The 13,436-nt window shown below is 42.5% G+C and overlaps 1 protein-coding gene across 4 annotated transcripts in view; it reads right to left on the reverse strand.

Annotated features, from left to right (window-relative positions):
• The window catches only part of ttll7 (tubulin tyrosine ligase-like family, member 7), a 68,680-nt gene that overhangs the window by 26,966 nt on the left and 28,278 nt on the right, over positions 1-13,436 (reverse strand). For all 4 annotated transcript variants that reach the window (XM_062396142.1, XM_062396141.1, XM_062396140.1 and 1 more), the window contains exons 10-13: positions 9,432-9,526; positions 7,442-7,589; positions 6,203-6,276; positions 2,708-2,843 (exon numbers count right to left, since the gene is read on the reverse strand). In XM_062396142.1, coding sequence (XP_062252126.1) covers positions 2,708-2,843; positions 6,203-6,276; positions 7,442-7,589; positions 9,432-9,526 — 453 coding nt within the window. The remainder of the gene's footprint in view (positions 1-2,707; positions 2,844-6,202; positions 6,277-7,441; positions 7,590-9,431; positions 9,527-13,436) is intronic.

The raw sequence follows: 13,436 nt of genomic DNA on the forward strand, positions 1-13,436 counted from the left end.
CACTGGGTGACACAAGGTGGCTGACGCACACGCACACGCACACACACACACACAGCCTTTCCCTGACAGTTCGCCCGACACACCTTCACCTCCTGCACATATGGAGAGTGTAAATTAGCAAAGTCTGAAAATAAAGCCTGTGACAGCTCCTGTAAAATCAGGAACGTTGATTCATGTGTCAAAAAATAAAATCCTTTTTCTCGGTCTCCCTCTCGACTGTCTTATGATTCGACATTTCAAACCACTGATCAACAGCCTCATACATGCATCAACGTTTATATGAGGAGCTTTTCATTGATAAATTATGGTTGAACGTGGGCGGGATATGGGGCTGATATTATGATTTATAAATGGAACATTGCCTAAAGGTGTGTGGGTACAGGCTTTTAAAAATCTGATTATTTTGTGCTGCAGGCAATTTTTTGTGTGCACTTACACTTTAAGTATGGGTCCTATGCACTGTCTAACTTATTAGCCCTCTGGTTTGCAAACAACATGGCTAAAAGTAGAGACATCTTGATAAGTTCATACTTTCATGCAGCAACCAGCCAGAAACACACTAGATAACTGGTGGTTAGCTCGTCCAACATTAGCTTATCGCCTGACGAGACAAAGGAAGCCGTGTTTAGTTTTTTTGTGAGTAAAAAGAATCAGGCTGCCTGGTTCTTCTACAGGCAGCCTGAACACATTGAAGAGGCAACAACAGCCATCAAATGAATTCCACTATTCAAATATGGTACGCTGCAAATCATGCAGAGTATAAATGAGCTGGATTGTGTGTTTCAACCATCCATCTGTGTGGGGTCGGCAACAATGGGAGCAACTAAACAGAACCAAGGCTGAGGAGCACAAAGAAATGCTTATGAAGTCCTTGGAGAAACGTAACACAAATCAAGCTCCCGACAACAGATTGGCTTGAAAATCCATCGGTAGTGTTCAAGAACGGGTAGAAAGATAATTTGCATAAAATGCATTATTTGTGGTTTGATGAATATCACAATGGCACATTCAAATTCAGCAGCATCCTTCTTTATCATGAGATCAGGATCTCACGCTCCATTAATGTCCCTAAATAAACGGACGGTCCAGTTGTCACTCACGATGGTGTCGTTAGATAACAAACTCTACAGCCGCCTTTGTCCCCATTATCTCTCTCCCTAGCTACTTTGAACGAGATCCACATCTCTGTGTTTTGAATAAATTTAATCTACCTCAGCCTGGTTTTTCCACCCACTGATCTTTGATTGACACCTCTGCAGAAAGTCTACTTATGAAAGGACACAACTTTATGAAACAGAGAGGCTGTTGAGTGAGGTTCGAATCTACACAACCTGCAACAGTTCTATAAATCTCTTCCTAGTGCTTTAATATGAAAATGTGTAGTTATATTAATGTCTAAACATTCTTATTGAAAATTAAATATTAGTGCCAAGATGTTTTGTCTGTTTTTTGTTTGTTTCTAAGCAAGATTGTGCATAATTATTGGACAGAGAACTTTACGTTTATCGTAAGGATGTGATATTGCTCAGGAAAAAAACTATACAAATGTTGTGTTTATACAGGACTTCTTTACTTTCTTTAACATTTACATGGTGAGATTGGTGTTTTGTCACACTTGTGTTGATTTCTCTGAAAATAATTCATGGATCTTGATGAAAATCAGACAAGCAACAGTTGGTCCTTGGCGGAGGTAAACACTCTACTGAGTGACATCCTCATATTTCCATTGCTGTTTTTTATGACAGAAGAACCCATTCACTTTTGGAGCTGGTTTTGTTTTTCTCAATTTTATGTCCGGTGAATTTCTCAAGAAATAATTAGTGGATTTTGTGGATTTTGATGATATAGATCAGACAATTTTAGGGAGCTGATATCTATTAGAGTTTAATATTTGGTGTGGCTTGATGTTCTAGTTTGTTGTGTGTATTGTTTCGAACACATCAGTACTTATTTCCTCGATGCCTTTGAATAATCTAGCAATTCCTTCCTCTGTTTGTTTCACATACTGCATGTGAACACATCGCCAGACTTGAAAACAGAGGTTTCCCTATTTCTCTTGTTTGTTGTGCATTTGTAATTCAAGTTTGTTGCAAAACTTCAAATGTGTTAAAAAAAGAACCAAACATCTCAAAACTACTATCTGTATCAGAATCACATTATCTTTTGACTTTTGATATTTGTTCTCCACCTCTCAACTTCTTCATCATAACTGAATTTCTACTTTTGTGGAAACACATCGCTCGATGCATTGCTACAGACATGCACGAGTTCACATACAATGAAGTGTGTGCTCATTCACACACTTCATTGTATGTGTTCAAACATGTATCCTGAATCTGTGTCAATAAATAAATAATTTACCTGAAGCAGAGAAATTCTAACGTGTGGGCAGCAAGACGCTGAAGAGCTGCACTGAAAAAAAATGGCACTGTGGTGGATCTGGTTTGCTTTTAAAGGCTCATGTCCACAAGGGGCACAACAAGTATCTGAGGGGAAAGTGAGTGAATGACGGTGAGAACGCGACACAGAGAAGAACATTCTGTCACATGTTCTAACAAATACAAGGACTGCGGCAAACTTTCAGTATTATTTGCACAAGTGTCCTTATATTTATTGTGTATATTTGTATTGGAGTCTCTGCAGGTTTCTATGATGTGTGTGAGTGTGCACGTGTGTGTGTGTGACAGTCTGCCACTGACGTACGTGCCTTCATTCGTTTCAGAGGATTATTCATTTCCTTTTGAAGTGAGGCAGCTCGCCCAGCGAGGAAGGTCTGAAAGGCGGCCGAGAGCAGGCCTTCATACTTCTCCAACAGCAGCTTGTCGTCTGGGGGGTAAATACGTCTGTAGGCCACAGAGACACAAAAAGAAAAGCAAAGAGAGTGAGGGAGGAGTAGAGACAGAGAGAAAAAGAAAAAGGCAAAGAATGAGGGTCATCTATACAGGGAGGGAGGAGATGAGGGAAAGTGAAAGGCAAGAGTAAAAAAGGAGTGTGAGTGATAGAGTGGAGAGCTAGAAAGAGATTGGGGTTCAGCGAGGATACGAAATGAGAGGAGGAGTGGTGACATAATCGGGAGGCAGGGAGCAGTGACAGATAAAAAGACAAAAAAGGGAGGATAAGAAAAGGGGGAGAGAGAGTTGGCAAAGGAAGAGATGACGAAAATGAGCAAGAATGAGTGTGGATGCAAAGATGAAAAGTCAAGAGTTTGAGGAAAGATGGAGGAGGTCTGGAAGGAGGGGGGGAAAGAGAGAGGACAAAACACAGCAGGTGAGAATGATGGAGCGAGCAGGAGGGGAAACACAGACGGAGAGAATTATAAGTATTTCAGCTGAAGGTGTGAAGTGATGCAGAGACAAGCAGAATTACTGCCCCGTGGTTGTGTGCCGCCGCCAACCAGTCAAGTTACAGGAAATATGGTCACATTCTCAAGTTCTGTTCCTGAGTTATGGACTTGAATATTGGCCAGAGAAGTGTTTGCATAACATTATGACCTTTTGGTTATGAAATGTCACCACTTTATCATTTTATCCTACAAGACATTTATATTAAATTTCGTCATAATTGGCATTGGACTCTTTAGTTATGGCCAAAAGTGTGCGTGTCTTGTGTTGTAGTCACATTGACTTTGCCTTTTGACTGAATACGTCCAAGCCTTGGTTCCAAGTGAACATTTCTACCCAAGTTGAAGAAATGCTCCAGGTGTCAGACAGACAGACAACCCAGGAACCTAATGCCTCTGGCTGTGGCTGTCGCCGGCGTATGAGAAAAGTTGAGTGGTGGGACCAAGGGAGGAGAATGAAGTACGAGTGAGCAAAGAAAAAAAAACACAGAGAAAAGTAGCTGTTAACAGAGACCTTGAGTTAAGAAAACTGTACGAAAGTAATGCACTAATGCACGTCTGCTTTTTCGAACATTACATCCTCCCTGAGACGTGCACTTTCCTTCCCGTTTGTCGCCTTCTTTGCTAATGTGCCTCAAGTTCACGCTTTCCACATAGTTTTGTGCCCTCAAGACTAGACTCACAGTGCTCAGTGTTTATCTTAGGCCCGAGGGGATTAGGGAAATGTATAAACCTCCACCTGGTTATCCTCATAATACATCTTCATACGTCCCCTAAAATCATCACTTCGGCATTCAAATTAAAAGAACAGTGTTATAAGCAAATTTAGCATTGGTCAGTGTAAAAGCAGGGAAAAGGTTTGGGTTCAACTCTGACATATTTAGAGAGGTTTTGAATTAACAGGAAGCAAAAAAAGGCAACTGATGCAAAAACACACAGGCATAAATATGATGTCTATAGTTGACACCTACAATCCCAAGTAGAGTTTAACATTGCCCAATTTCCCCTTTAGAGTTTAAACTACACCCCATCTGCCATATGAACAAACACTTAAGTCAGCCCAGAGAGAGAGGGATCAAGTGTCAGTGGAAACAATAAAAGAGGACAAATTTTGGTTGCATTGTGAAGCAGCGTGGGATCATGGGAGATTCTGTCTTCACTGTAACTTCTGATTAAAATCTGCCTGATGTGACTCCTAAATCATGTTCACGTATGTATTTAACATGTTGAAGTTTTATTCACGTTATGCAGCAAACGGCAATGAACGATAATGATCCATTACGAGTGACCATTACAAAGAGTGGAAGGAAAAAACATGCGACTGGCTAGCAGTGTGTTTTTCCTTTATTGGCCCCACAAGTTATAGCAGAGATGAGTAAAGCCACAGGTAAAGCAGATTGATGCAATTAAAAGGCGGCAACAACCTCTGGTGTTTTTTGTGTCCACCTTTAAGTTACATTGACCACATCCTTTCCTCGAGATATTCTCTTAAAAACATCTGCATGAACAGAATTGAAATAATACAATTTGGAAAGAGACAGTGCTAGTCAGTCCTCCAAGTGCAGCATGAATCACTTGACTGAAAACTAGTAGGTCAACACTTTAATAGTGGGTGTTAACTGCCCCCTCTTTCTGGAACCAGCCTTATCTGAACATATGGACATTTTATTTGAGGGCGTCCCTCAACCTCAAATAAAATGTTCATACTGAGGCGAATTTTCTGCCACATGTTTTCCTATTTTTCAAGAGGCAAAACTCAAATTCATATTCCATTCACGTGAGTTTCTCCGTTTTGCTCAACAAATGTCTCTCAAGCCTCCTGATCCCACCGGACAAAAAGGTGTTAAAATGAGCAGCAACGGTGGCATGAAACCAGCTGGGTTTCCCTCTGCTGCCACGGGGTCATGTCTGTCTGCACCTGACGCAAGTTGCATCTAATGTAACTAAGTTCATTACCTGAACTCATCTAATGAGAAGCGGTGTGTTAATCAGACTCCAGTGCGGCGCTGGAACACCATCTGAATGCTAAGGGGTCTTTATTAGGGGTGCTCCAGACAGATCTCAGCCTGTCTGATTGGCTGTCTGGCTGCCTGTCGGTAGAGAGGAAGGAGGTGACAGCACTTCATGCAGTCTTGGATCAGTATTCTGACTTCAGCCACTCAGTCAAGTGATAAGTCAAGAAGTCTTGACTTGTAGAGACTTCAACAAGATCTGTCTGTGTAAGTGTGTGTTTTTTGTGTACGTGTAAGGGCTTGAGAAAGACTGGGGGGGGGGGGGTATGGTTGCGTGCAGGCGTGTTGGATGAAGAGACAGAGGCAGTTGAATAAACTGAAGGAGAGAAGAAACATTAACAATTTACAAAGAACAAGCGGCAAACCAGGACACGATACTGCTGAGTCATGTTTTGAGGTGGACCTGCTCTGACTGTGAGGTGACTATTACAAATTGACACATTCGACTTCGCCCCTTAATTTAAGCTGCAGTTTCAGGAGAAAAGAAAAGAGGTGTGGGGGGGAAAAGAGGAGATGGAAAAGAGCTGTCAGACAAGGTATAAATGCTAATTTGAATTTCTAAAAAATGCTGCAGAGGTAACCTTGCATCGTGGAGTAACTATTTGAGCCTTGACATTACACACAACCCCTGTTTTTCTGTCTCTATTTTACATATTCTCTCCGTCTTAATTATTCTGCCCTCAAAACACAGTTTTCTTTTGTTTGTTGTCTGCAGGAACAGTACTTATTCTCCCGAGAGCCTGGCACTCCGCAGATGACCCCGTAAGTGTAAGCGACTCTGGCACGAACACAGCGAGTGGAGCTGCTGCTGGAGGGACAGCCTCCTCTCCTCGGCTCTTTGCCTCCTTACCTGTAGTTCCCCAGATGTTGCTTTTCATGCTCCTCCCTGGAGATCTGCTTCCGGACCTGTGCCAGTCGCTCTTTCTAGAAATAGGAAGCAAAATCCTTCAGGTGAAGTTCACTGCCACTCCTACCTTATCCGAATGAACACAGCCATAAAAGCAAACATTGTGAGAGGAGAGAAAGATATACGAAAAAGTAGCCACAGCCCATCAGTGTGACTTATCATTTAAAGGCATTTTGCGATCTTCGCTATTACAGTAAAGAATAATTATGGAGCTCAGTCGGCTAGTTTGTCTGAAAGCAGAAAGGAGGGGAGAACTCCACCACTGCCACTTCAGTGTCATTCGATAGACCTGAACCGAGTCTCGCACTTCATCCATAACAGCACTCGAACATGAGGTAGTACCCTTCTTCAAATGCAGCCAATCCATCTTTTCTTATTCGCGCTGATTATCTCTGGGGCTGATCAAAAGGCTAATCAAGAGACGTAAAGCACGCGTAGCTGCAACTTTTCCTCATACAGATGAGAAATGCTCCCCGAGTCCTTCATTTCAAAAAGAAAATAATTAAATGGTATGTTTGTCTAAAATAGACTTTGACTCTTTTGACGTAGGAGTGAGAGTTACCGACTTTCTGCTCTGGCTTTTCTTCTCACTTTAGCTCATCTTGTTTCACTTCTCAGGAAATACTTTAAACTCTTTGATTTTTTTTTGGTAGAGTGATTGATATGTTAAATCAATGTCTTGTATAGTATCTCTAAACACATCTCTGAGGATCACCTGCCTCTGACGGTCTCAAGGTGGCAAACTCAGCTATAAGGGAAACGGCTATTGAACAAGTAATGGACAAAATGAGTTGTGATGAGGGATAATTGTTGATGGTAAAATACCTTGAAGGAGTCACATTGGTGGTGGAAATGACCAGAGGCATGACTGCTATAAAACTAAAAAAAGAATGTCTAGCCATAAACCAGCATACATTTTTCTCCTTATGAAACCATTCAATGAGTAGTTTTTTCTTTTAGCTTGGTCAAGTGTTAAAAGCAGGCTGTAACATTCTCTAATATGCTTTATTAGAAATATTATGATAACTAAAACACCAGAAGTGCCAGATGCTCCGCTGCAGTTGGTCAGCAGCCAGCAGACGGAATTTATGAACTGTAACAGTATAAACATGAAGAAGAATTTCTCACTAACTTCCCATGTGAATAATCACTTTTAAACCAACTATTTTCTTTGTGTATTACCAGTTCTTCTCTCCTTCTCTCAAGTGTGTGACGTTGTTTCTCCCAGTCTGAAGAAGCAGCGGAGAGCTTCTTCATGGAGCCGTGTCCGTAGAGCCGTCTCTGAGCTTCTGCCTTTTGCTGGGCCAGGTTACGCTTCTTATCACTGGCCCTTGACAAACAAAGAGTAAGAAGAGTCAACACAATGCATAGTTAAAAGACACACGGTCTGGGATCACAGCAAAAAAACTATTACATCAGATCTTCTTCAACTTCTCCCTTTTTCAAAAATAAAACTTCACATCTTCTGCTCTGTTTCTGTCAGATTCTTCTGCATGCAGAACGTCTTGCAGGATCTCGAAGCACTAAACCCTGCTCAGTAAAGAACAAACCATCCACAGATAAATATTTTTAAAGAATATTTAAGAATTCTGTCAAACTATAGTATGATGAAGCTCGGCAGTGTGCAGGTCTCATCCCTAACAAACAGACTGACCTGAATTTGCCTTTAGATCATCACATTGTGGTGGAACAAAGGAATCCCTTTCACATAACATGCAACAGTACAAAGATAAAGATGGAGAAGGGGCACACAGGACCAGACAGCTGATCCTGAACAAGTGGGCCACTGCAGTCTGGAGAAAGGCCAATTCATTTCAGTCAATCACTGGCCCTTTAAATTGGATATTGAGTGCCGTTGGGGGTCTGAGGTTTATCAATGTCCATGCCCGGCCGGGTCTGAATTGATCCCATGTTGATACAGTCGGGCACTGCAAACTGAGTTGAGAGCGGCCCCTCCCTCTGCATACTGCCTGCCCCTCCCGTTCGGAAAGCAAAGCCATTACTATATAAGGAAGAAGTGAGTGAGGTAGAACAAAGCCTTCATTCACTCCAGCGTGAACATACGCAGTTTGTCCGGTGGAAAAAGCTCCCTGCCGCCTTTCAAGGCCTCCTACGATTTATTTGTCATGAAATAATCAAATCTCCCCTTTTAATCTGTGGGAACACGGCAAACATCAGCCCCCAAACAAATCATTCTGATAAGAGATTTGTTTGTGCCGACTGAGGCCAGGCAGGAGGATGGAGCAGGTTTTTATGTGGGATGGCTGCACCACGCACCACATTTGGCCAAGCTAGATGTATGGGGCTGCATGTAATTGATCCATTGTGTGTTTGTGGGGGGGTTGTGTATGTGTGCGGCTAGAAGAGTTGAGACTATATTTAGAGCAGTAAGAGGAGGACAAGCACAGGGAGAGAAAAAGAGAAAAAGAGAGCAGCTATCCAGAGGTCTGGTGTACGACGATCAATCAGCGGACGGACTCACTGTAGCCAGGGGACAGAAAAGCATTCCAGCGAAAACACACACAAACACACACTACACGGACAAGGAACACGTTATACGGCGAGAATGACAGTGTGCGTAACCTAAACAGACAAACAAATCGCCCACAACGCAAAGTAAAAAGACCAACAGAGGACGCTTATATAAATATACAGATCAGTGTAAACAATGCTGACTCAATATCACAGATAGCATAAGGTAGCATACATAAAGAGAACAGACACACACACACACACACACAGCGCATCTCAGTGAAGGGTGAACAAAGCACACAATAGAGCCATAGCTTTTTGCCTTGGCCATTATATGTCTTCTTATCCACTACAGCACACCGACAGACAGTTGTACAGTCAGACAGACGTGTTGTGTTTTTTTTGGGGGGGGGGGGGTGGTCTAAAGCTCAAACCTCCTGTTAGTTTCAAGCTAATGTCACAATTGTGTCATCGATCTAAAACCAAAACAAAATACAGACTGAACTGTGCTGTACAAAATATATAGTCCATATAAAGTTTTAGGTTTCCAAGTAAAGCAAGAGTCTTATAAAAGAAGGTTTGATGAGATTGTTGCCTGCATGAAACTTAATACGATTCATGTGTCTGTCTGTCTGTCTGTGTGTGTGTGTGTGTGTCTGTGTGTGAGTGTGAGTGTGTGTGAGACCCCGGAGAACAGTACCGAATGTTGAGGAGTTTGAGAGCATTGAGCAGCACCCCTTTCTTCACGTCGTAATCAATCTTCTGATCGGTCCCGAAGCTCGGCGCTCGATTGATCTGTCGGAGAGGAGAGAGAGATTCAAAGAATATTCTTGGAGGGGTTCAACTTCATCTTTATGGTTCTTTTTTCTTTTTTCAACTCAGCAGACAGAAATGCTATGCAAATACAGGAGTGAATCGAGGGCATCTTTTTTAAAAGAGCGATCTGTTCACACATGAAAGGAGAGATGGTGGAGGAAAGACGGAAAGGCTTTTTCTCCCCGTTGAGGGGCGTTTTGGAACTGTTAGCCTTTGCCTGGCCATAAATCCTGTCTGACACTGATGTGTGAATGCATGTGCCTGAAGAGGAGTCCATGATGTGAGTATGAATGAGCACACGGGAACAGCTTGTGTAGGTCACTGTCACGAGAGAAGCGACCCGGCCACAGCAAGCGGTCCATGACTCTGTAACCTACGTTTGCCCGCCACAGCTACACAATGCAACACCCGTCTCTGCCGGTGCCAGTGACAATCTCTTTGTGCGCATCAGGAAATTACCACCACTCAGCTCCGAGCTGTCATATACAATCAGGAACAGTATAAGCAACCTGTGATTTGAGGTACAAAAGCCGGTGTCACCCTGGGGAAAGATTCAAGAACAGGTTACCTTTTCTTAACTGAACCCTTTCCAGCACCAGTGCAAGGTATTCAGATGTCAGTGATTATACCTGACACAATAAATCAATTCTTCCCCTTTACTCTTTGTTACGTCCCCCACCGTCTGTCTCCCAAGGTGAGAAAGAGATTATGTGAGACAACAAAAGAACCAGAAAAAGAGAGAGGAGTGCAGCGGGAGGGTGAATGAACTGGCAACTGTGACTGGAATGGTCTCATCCCATGGGGTTAATTTAAAATGACTACGCAACAGATGCCGAACGAAATGCTGGCTCGGGTTGATAAACCTTGATTGTCGAGACAAGTCATGTATCCTCCTAACATTGTTCAAACGCTCAAACCACCTTTTTTTATGTGGAACAACAGTATGAGTGGCTCGTTTTCAAATCTTTGGATTAGTATTAGCTTTAATAGTAATGGCTTTCATAATGGTGTGTTGTTTGTGTGAGAATAAGTTAGTACATGTGAGGACACTGAATGAAGGAAGAAAGAGAACATTGTATTGAAACAAGTTCTTTGGATCATTAAACTGAATCTAACCCATGAGCAAGGTTCAGGCAATGGTCAGAAAACCTCATTGGGGCCATTTAAAAGAACTGGATAACAGATTGTTTCACCGAGATGCTGTGCATGTTCATTCTAAATACTCTGAAGAAGAAACTAATGAAAACGGTGTACAAGGGCATCAAGATTAAGATAACCAAAGATATTTGATTAGAAATTTATATTGGCCTGAAAAGCAGCTATTAACTTAAACTGTTTTCAGACATTAATTCCAGTAAAATTCAGCTGAGAAGAAACTACTGACTCATTTGTAATGTTTATTTATGTTTAAGTTCACGTCTGAGATATATATTCTATTCATCTACAAGCCCACTCACTCGCTGTGTGTTTTTAGATTATTTTTCCCACTCCATTGTCACAGGAGCTCACTCAGACATTTTACTAGGTGGGCTGGCACAAAAAGTTCTGAAATATGTGCATTCTCCCATGCAGCCTCTCCAGGAAAATGTGTTTACCTGTCTGAAAGCAGCTTTAGTCATTTTTTGGCAATTTAATATGACCCTATATATCTCCATCTGTAGGTACTCCAATTGCAGTTTGCTTTGTTGGGGCCAAAAGGTCACCAGATTCAAATGTTGGCTTTATTCATTTTATATGTTTCCACATCCATTGGTTAGTGAACTCAGACTAAAGCCAAATGCCCCAAAAAACTGACTTATGGATGGAAGTAACAGTTTTGGAAGTGTAGCTGCAATTTCCTGCCTCTCAGTCGCCTTAATCTGCAGTCAGAGTGAGTATTTGTGTCAGAAACACTCTTGTTCGTATCTTCCTTTCGAAAAAAAGCAGTTGGATACAGTGGAGTTCATCAATGCAGCACAACAGCCAATCACAAATTGGGATTTTGATAGTAGAGCAGCACTGAGCCAATCAGGGGTTTGAGTGTGCATCGTAGGAGCTGCCAATAAGGAACGAGGATACCGAATGCTGAGGGAGACCAATGAGGTAACTGATTGGTGTGTGACATCGGATCACCGAAAGATTTTTTTTGGGCTGAAATTGAGCGACAAAATCCTAAGCATCTCATGCCCGGGGGGGGGGGGGGGGGGGGCTCTTAGAAGCTCACATGAAAACCAGGATACCAGGAACCAAGAGAACCAGATCATTGACTGTGTTGTCAGCTTGGGGGGCAGGTAGACACAATAAAGAGCTGTAAATAATGAACGAATGTTCATTTGGATTATACCGTAGGCAGCAGTAAAAATGCTAATCCCAAACTGTCAATCAGCAATTCACCTTAAAATATGAACATTTATGTACAATACAGATTGTACAAGCTTTCATGTTGAAGTGCATGTGTCCATCCGAGGAAGGGCATCGGTGGAAAAAGGAGCAACCTTGTCAAACTGACCTTGGGCTGCAGCTCTGTACAGTAGATAATGTACTATCAGTATAACCTTCTCTGGGCCTGTTGTGCACCCTTTTTCTACGAATTCAGGCGATAGCTCCACAAATACCGAGCTGCTCGACCCACACCAACATGAAATCTACGGATGTGCCTTTGTGAGCCTGCACCCACATGTGCGTTTTTCTACACAGCAACCATTTATCAGAAGGACGGGGTAGGTGATGAATGTCTTCCAGCGCAAAGAGGGTAAAAAAGGAACAGAGAGCCTATCCAACTCTCTGACTCAATAGAATGAAGTCTACAATACGTCCCTCTGTGTGCTGGGAAGGACAGAGCTCCACTTCGACCAACAGTGCCCTACCTAGGAATAAAAGACACTTCAAAAGAAAAGGAGGAAAGAGGTCTGTTTTCATTTAGAGCACTCCTTGATATGACAGCCACAATGAAGAGAGTGTGGCTTCAGCGTGCTGCAGCCTATAGGTAACAGCCAGACTGGCAGGGATCCTGGCGAAGGAGGTCTCATTACTTGACTTCATTTCTTATTTTGATTTGCGGTGTCGAGCTGTCACTGGGTAGACCGGCACCACAGCGCTCACTCTCTCGCTTTGCTCTCCCTCACTCTTTCGTCTCTCTCCTTCAACTCTCAGCTCTCCTCCTGGTTACTTTCTCTTCCCACTCGGTTTCTCGCTGTCTCTCACCCCATTTTCTGTCTGGTCACTCATCCCCCTCCTCCGCTTACTGGCCGTCATTCTGCGGTTGTTACCTCTCTTATTCGTTTCTCTTTCCGAGTTTTCTGTGTTTGCCGTGTCCTCCCCTGGCAGGAAGTTGGACCAGTATGGTCCTAATGAACCCCTGCAGGCTCCCAAATCCCCCGCTCTGATTTCCTTAAGTGACTCTGGCATGGTCTTAAAGGAGCCCTTCGTTGCGCCAAGACGCATTCAATAAAAGCGTCAGATGAAAAGATTAGAAACTCCTTTTTACTCGTGCTTTGCTTCAGTTCAGCATCAGCATCTCATTAATGTAGCTCAAATCACAGTAGCTCACACAGCAGATTGAACATAAAGGAACGGAACATATCAGTGTGTAATTTTTCAAAGGATAAGTTGATCCTCATCTGATCATCTCATTAAATTTATAAAGATCAGAGGGTGAACTGTAAACCATTCACACACTGTAAAAGACATGATGACATTTTATTGTCTGCACCTGGACGTGTGTAACTGAAATGAATAAGTAACTTGCCTTTATTTGTAAAGACTCAAGTAAAATACAGCTTGTGATGGTGCGATATCCATTTGGTCAGGATTGTCTTTTTCCTGATCTTTACTGAAGCTCCAAAAGAACAAAGGGCCAGAAGTTTAACGAGCACATTTTACATTGCTTTCTTGTGGAACAAACATTTCC

Source organism: Platichthys flesus, chromosome 9 (genome assembly GCF_949316205.1).
Source record: "Platichthys flesus chromosome 9, fPlaFle2.1, whole genome shotgun sequence".
Lineage (NCBI taxonomy): Eukaryota > Metazoa > Chordata > Actinopteri > Pleuronectiformes > Pleuronectidae > Platichthys > Platichthys flesus.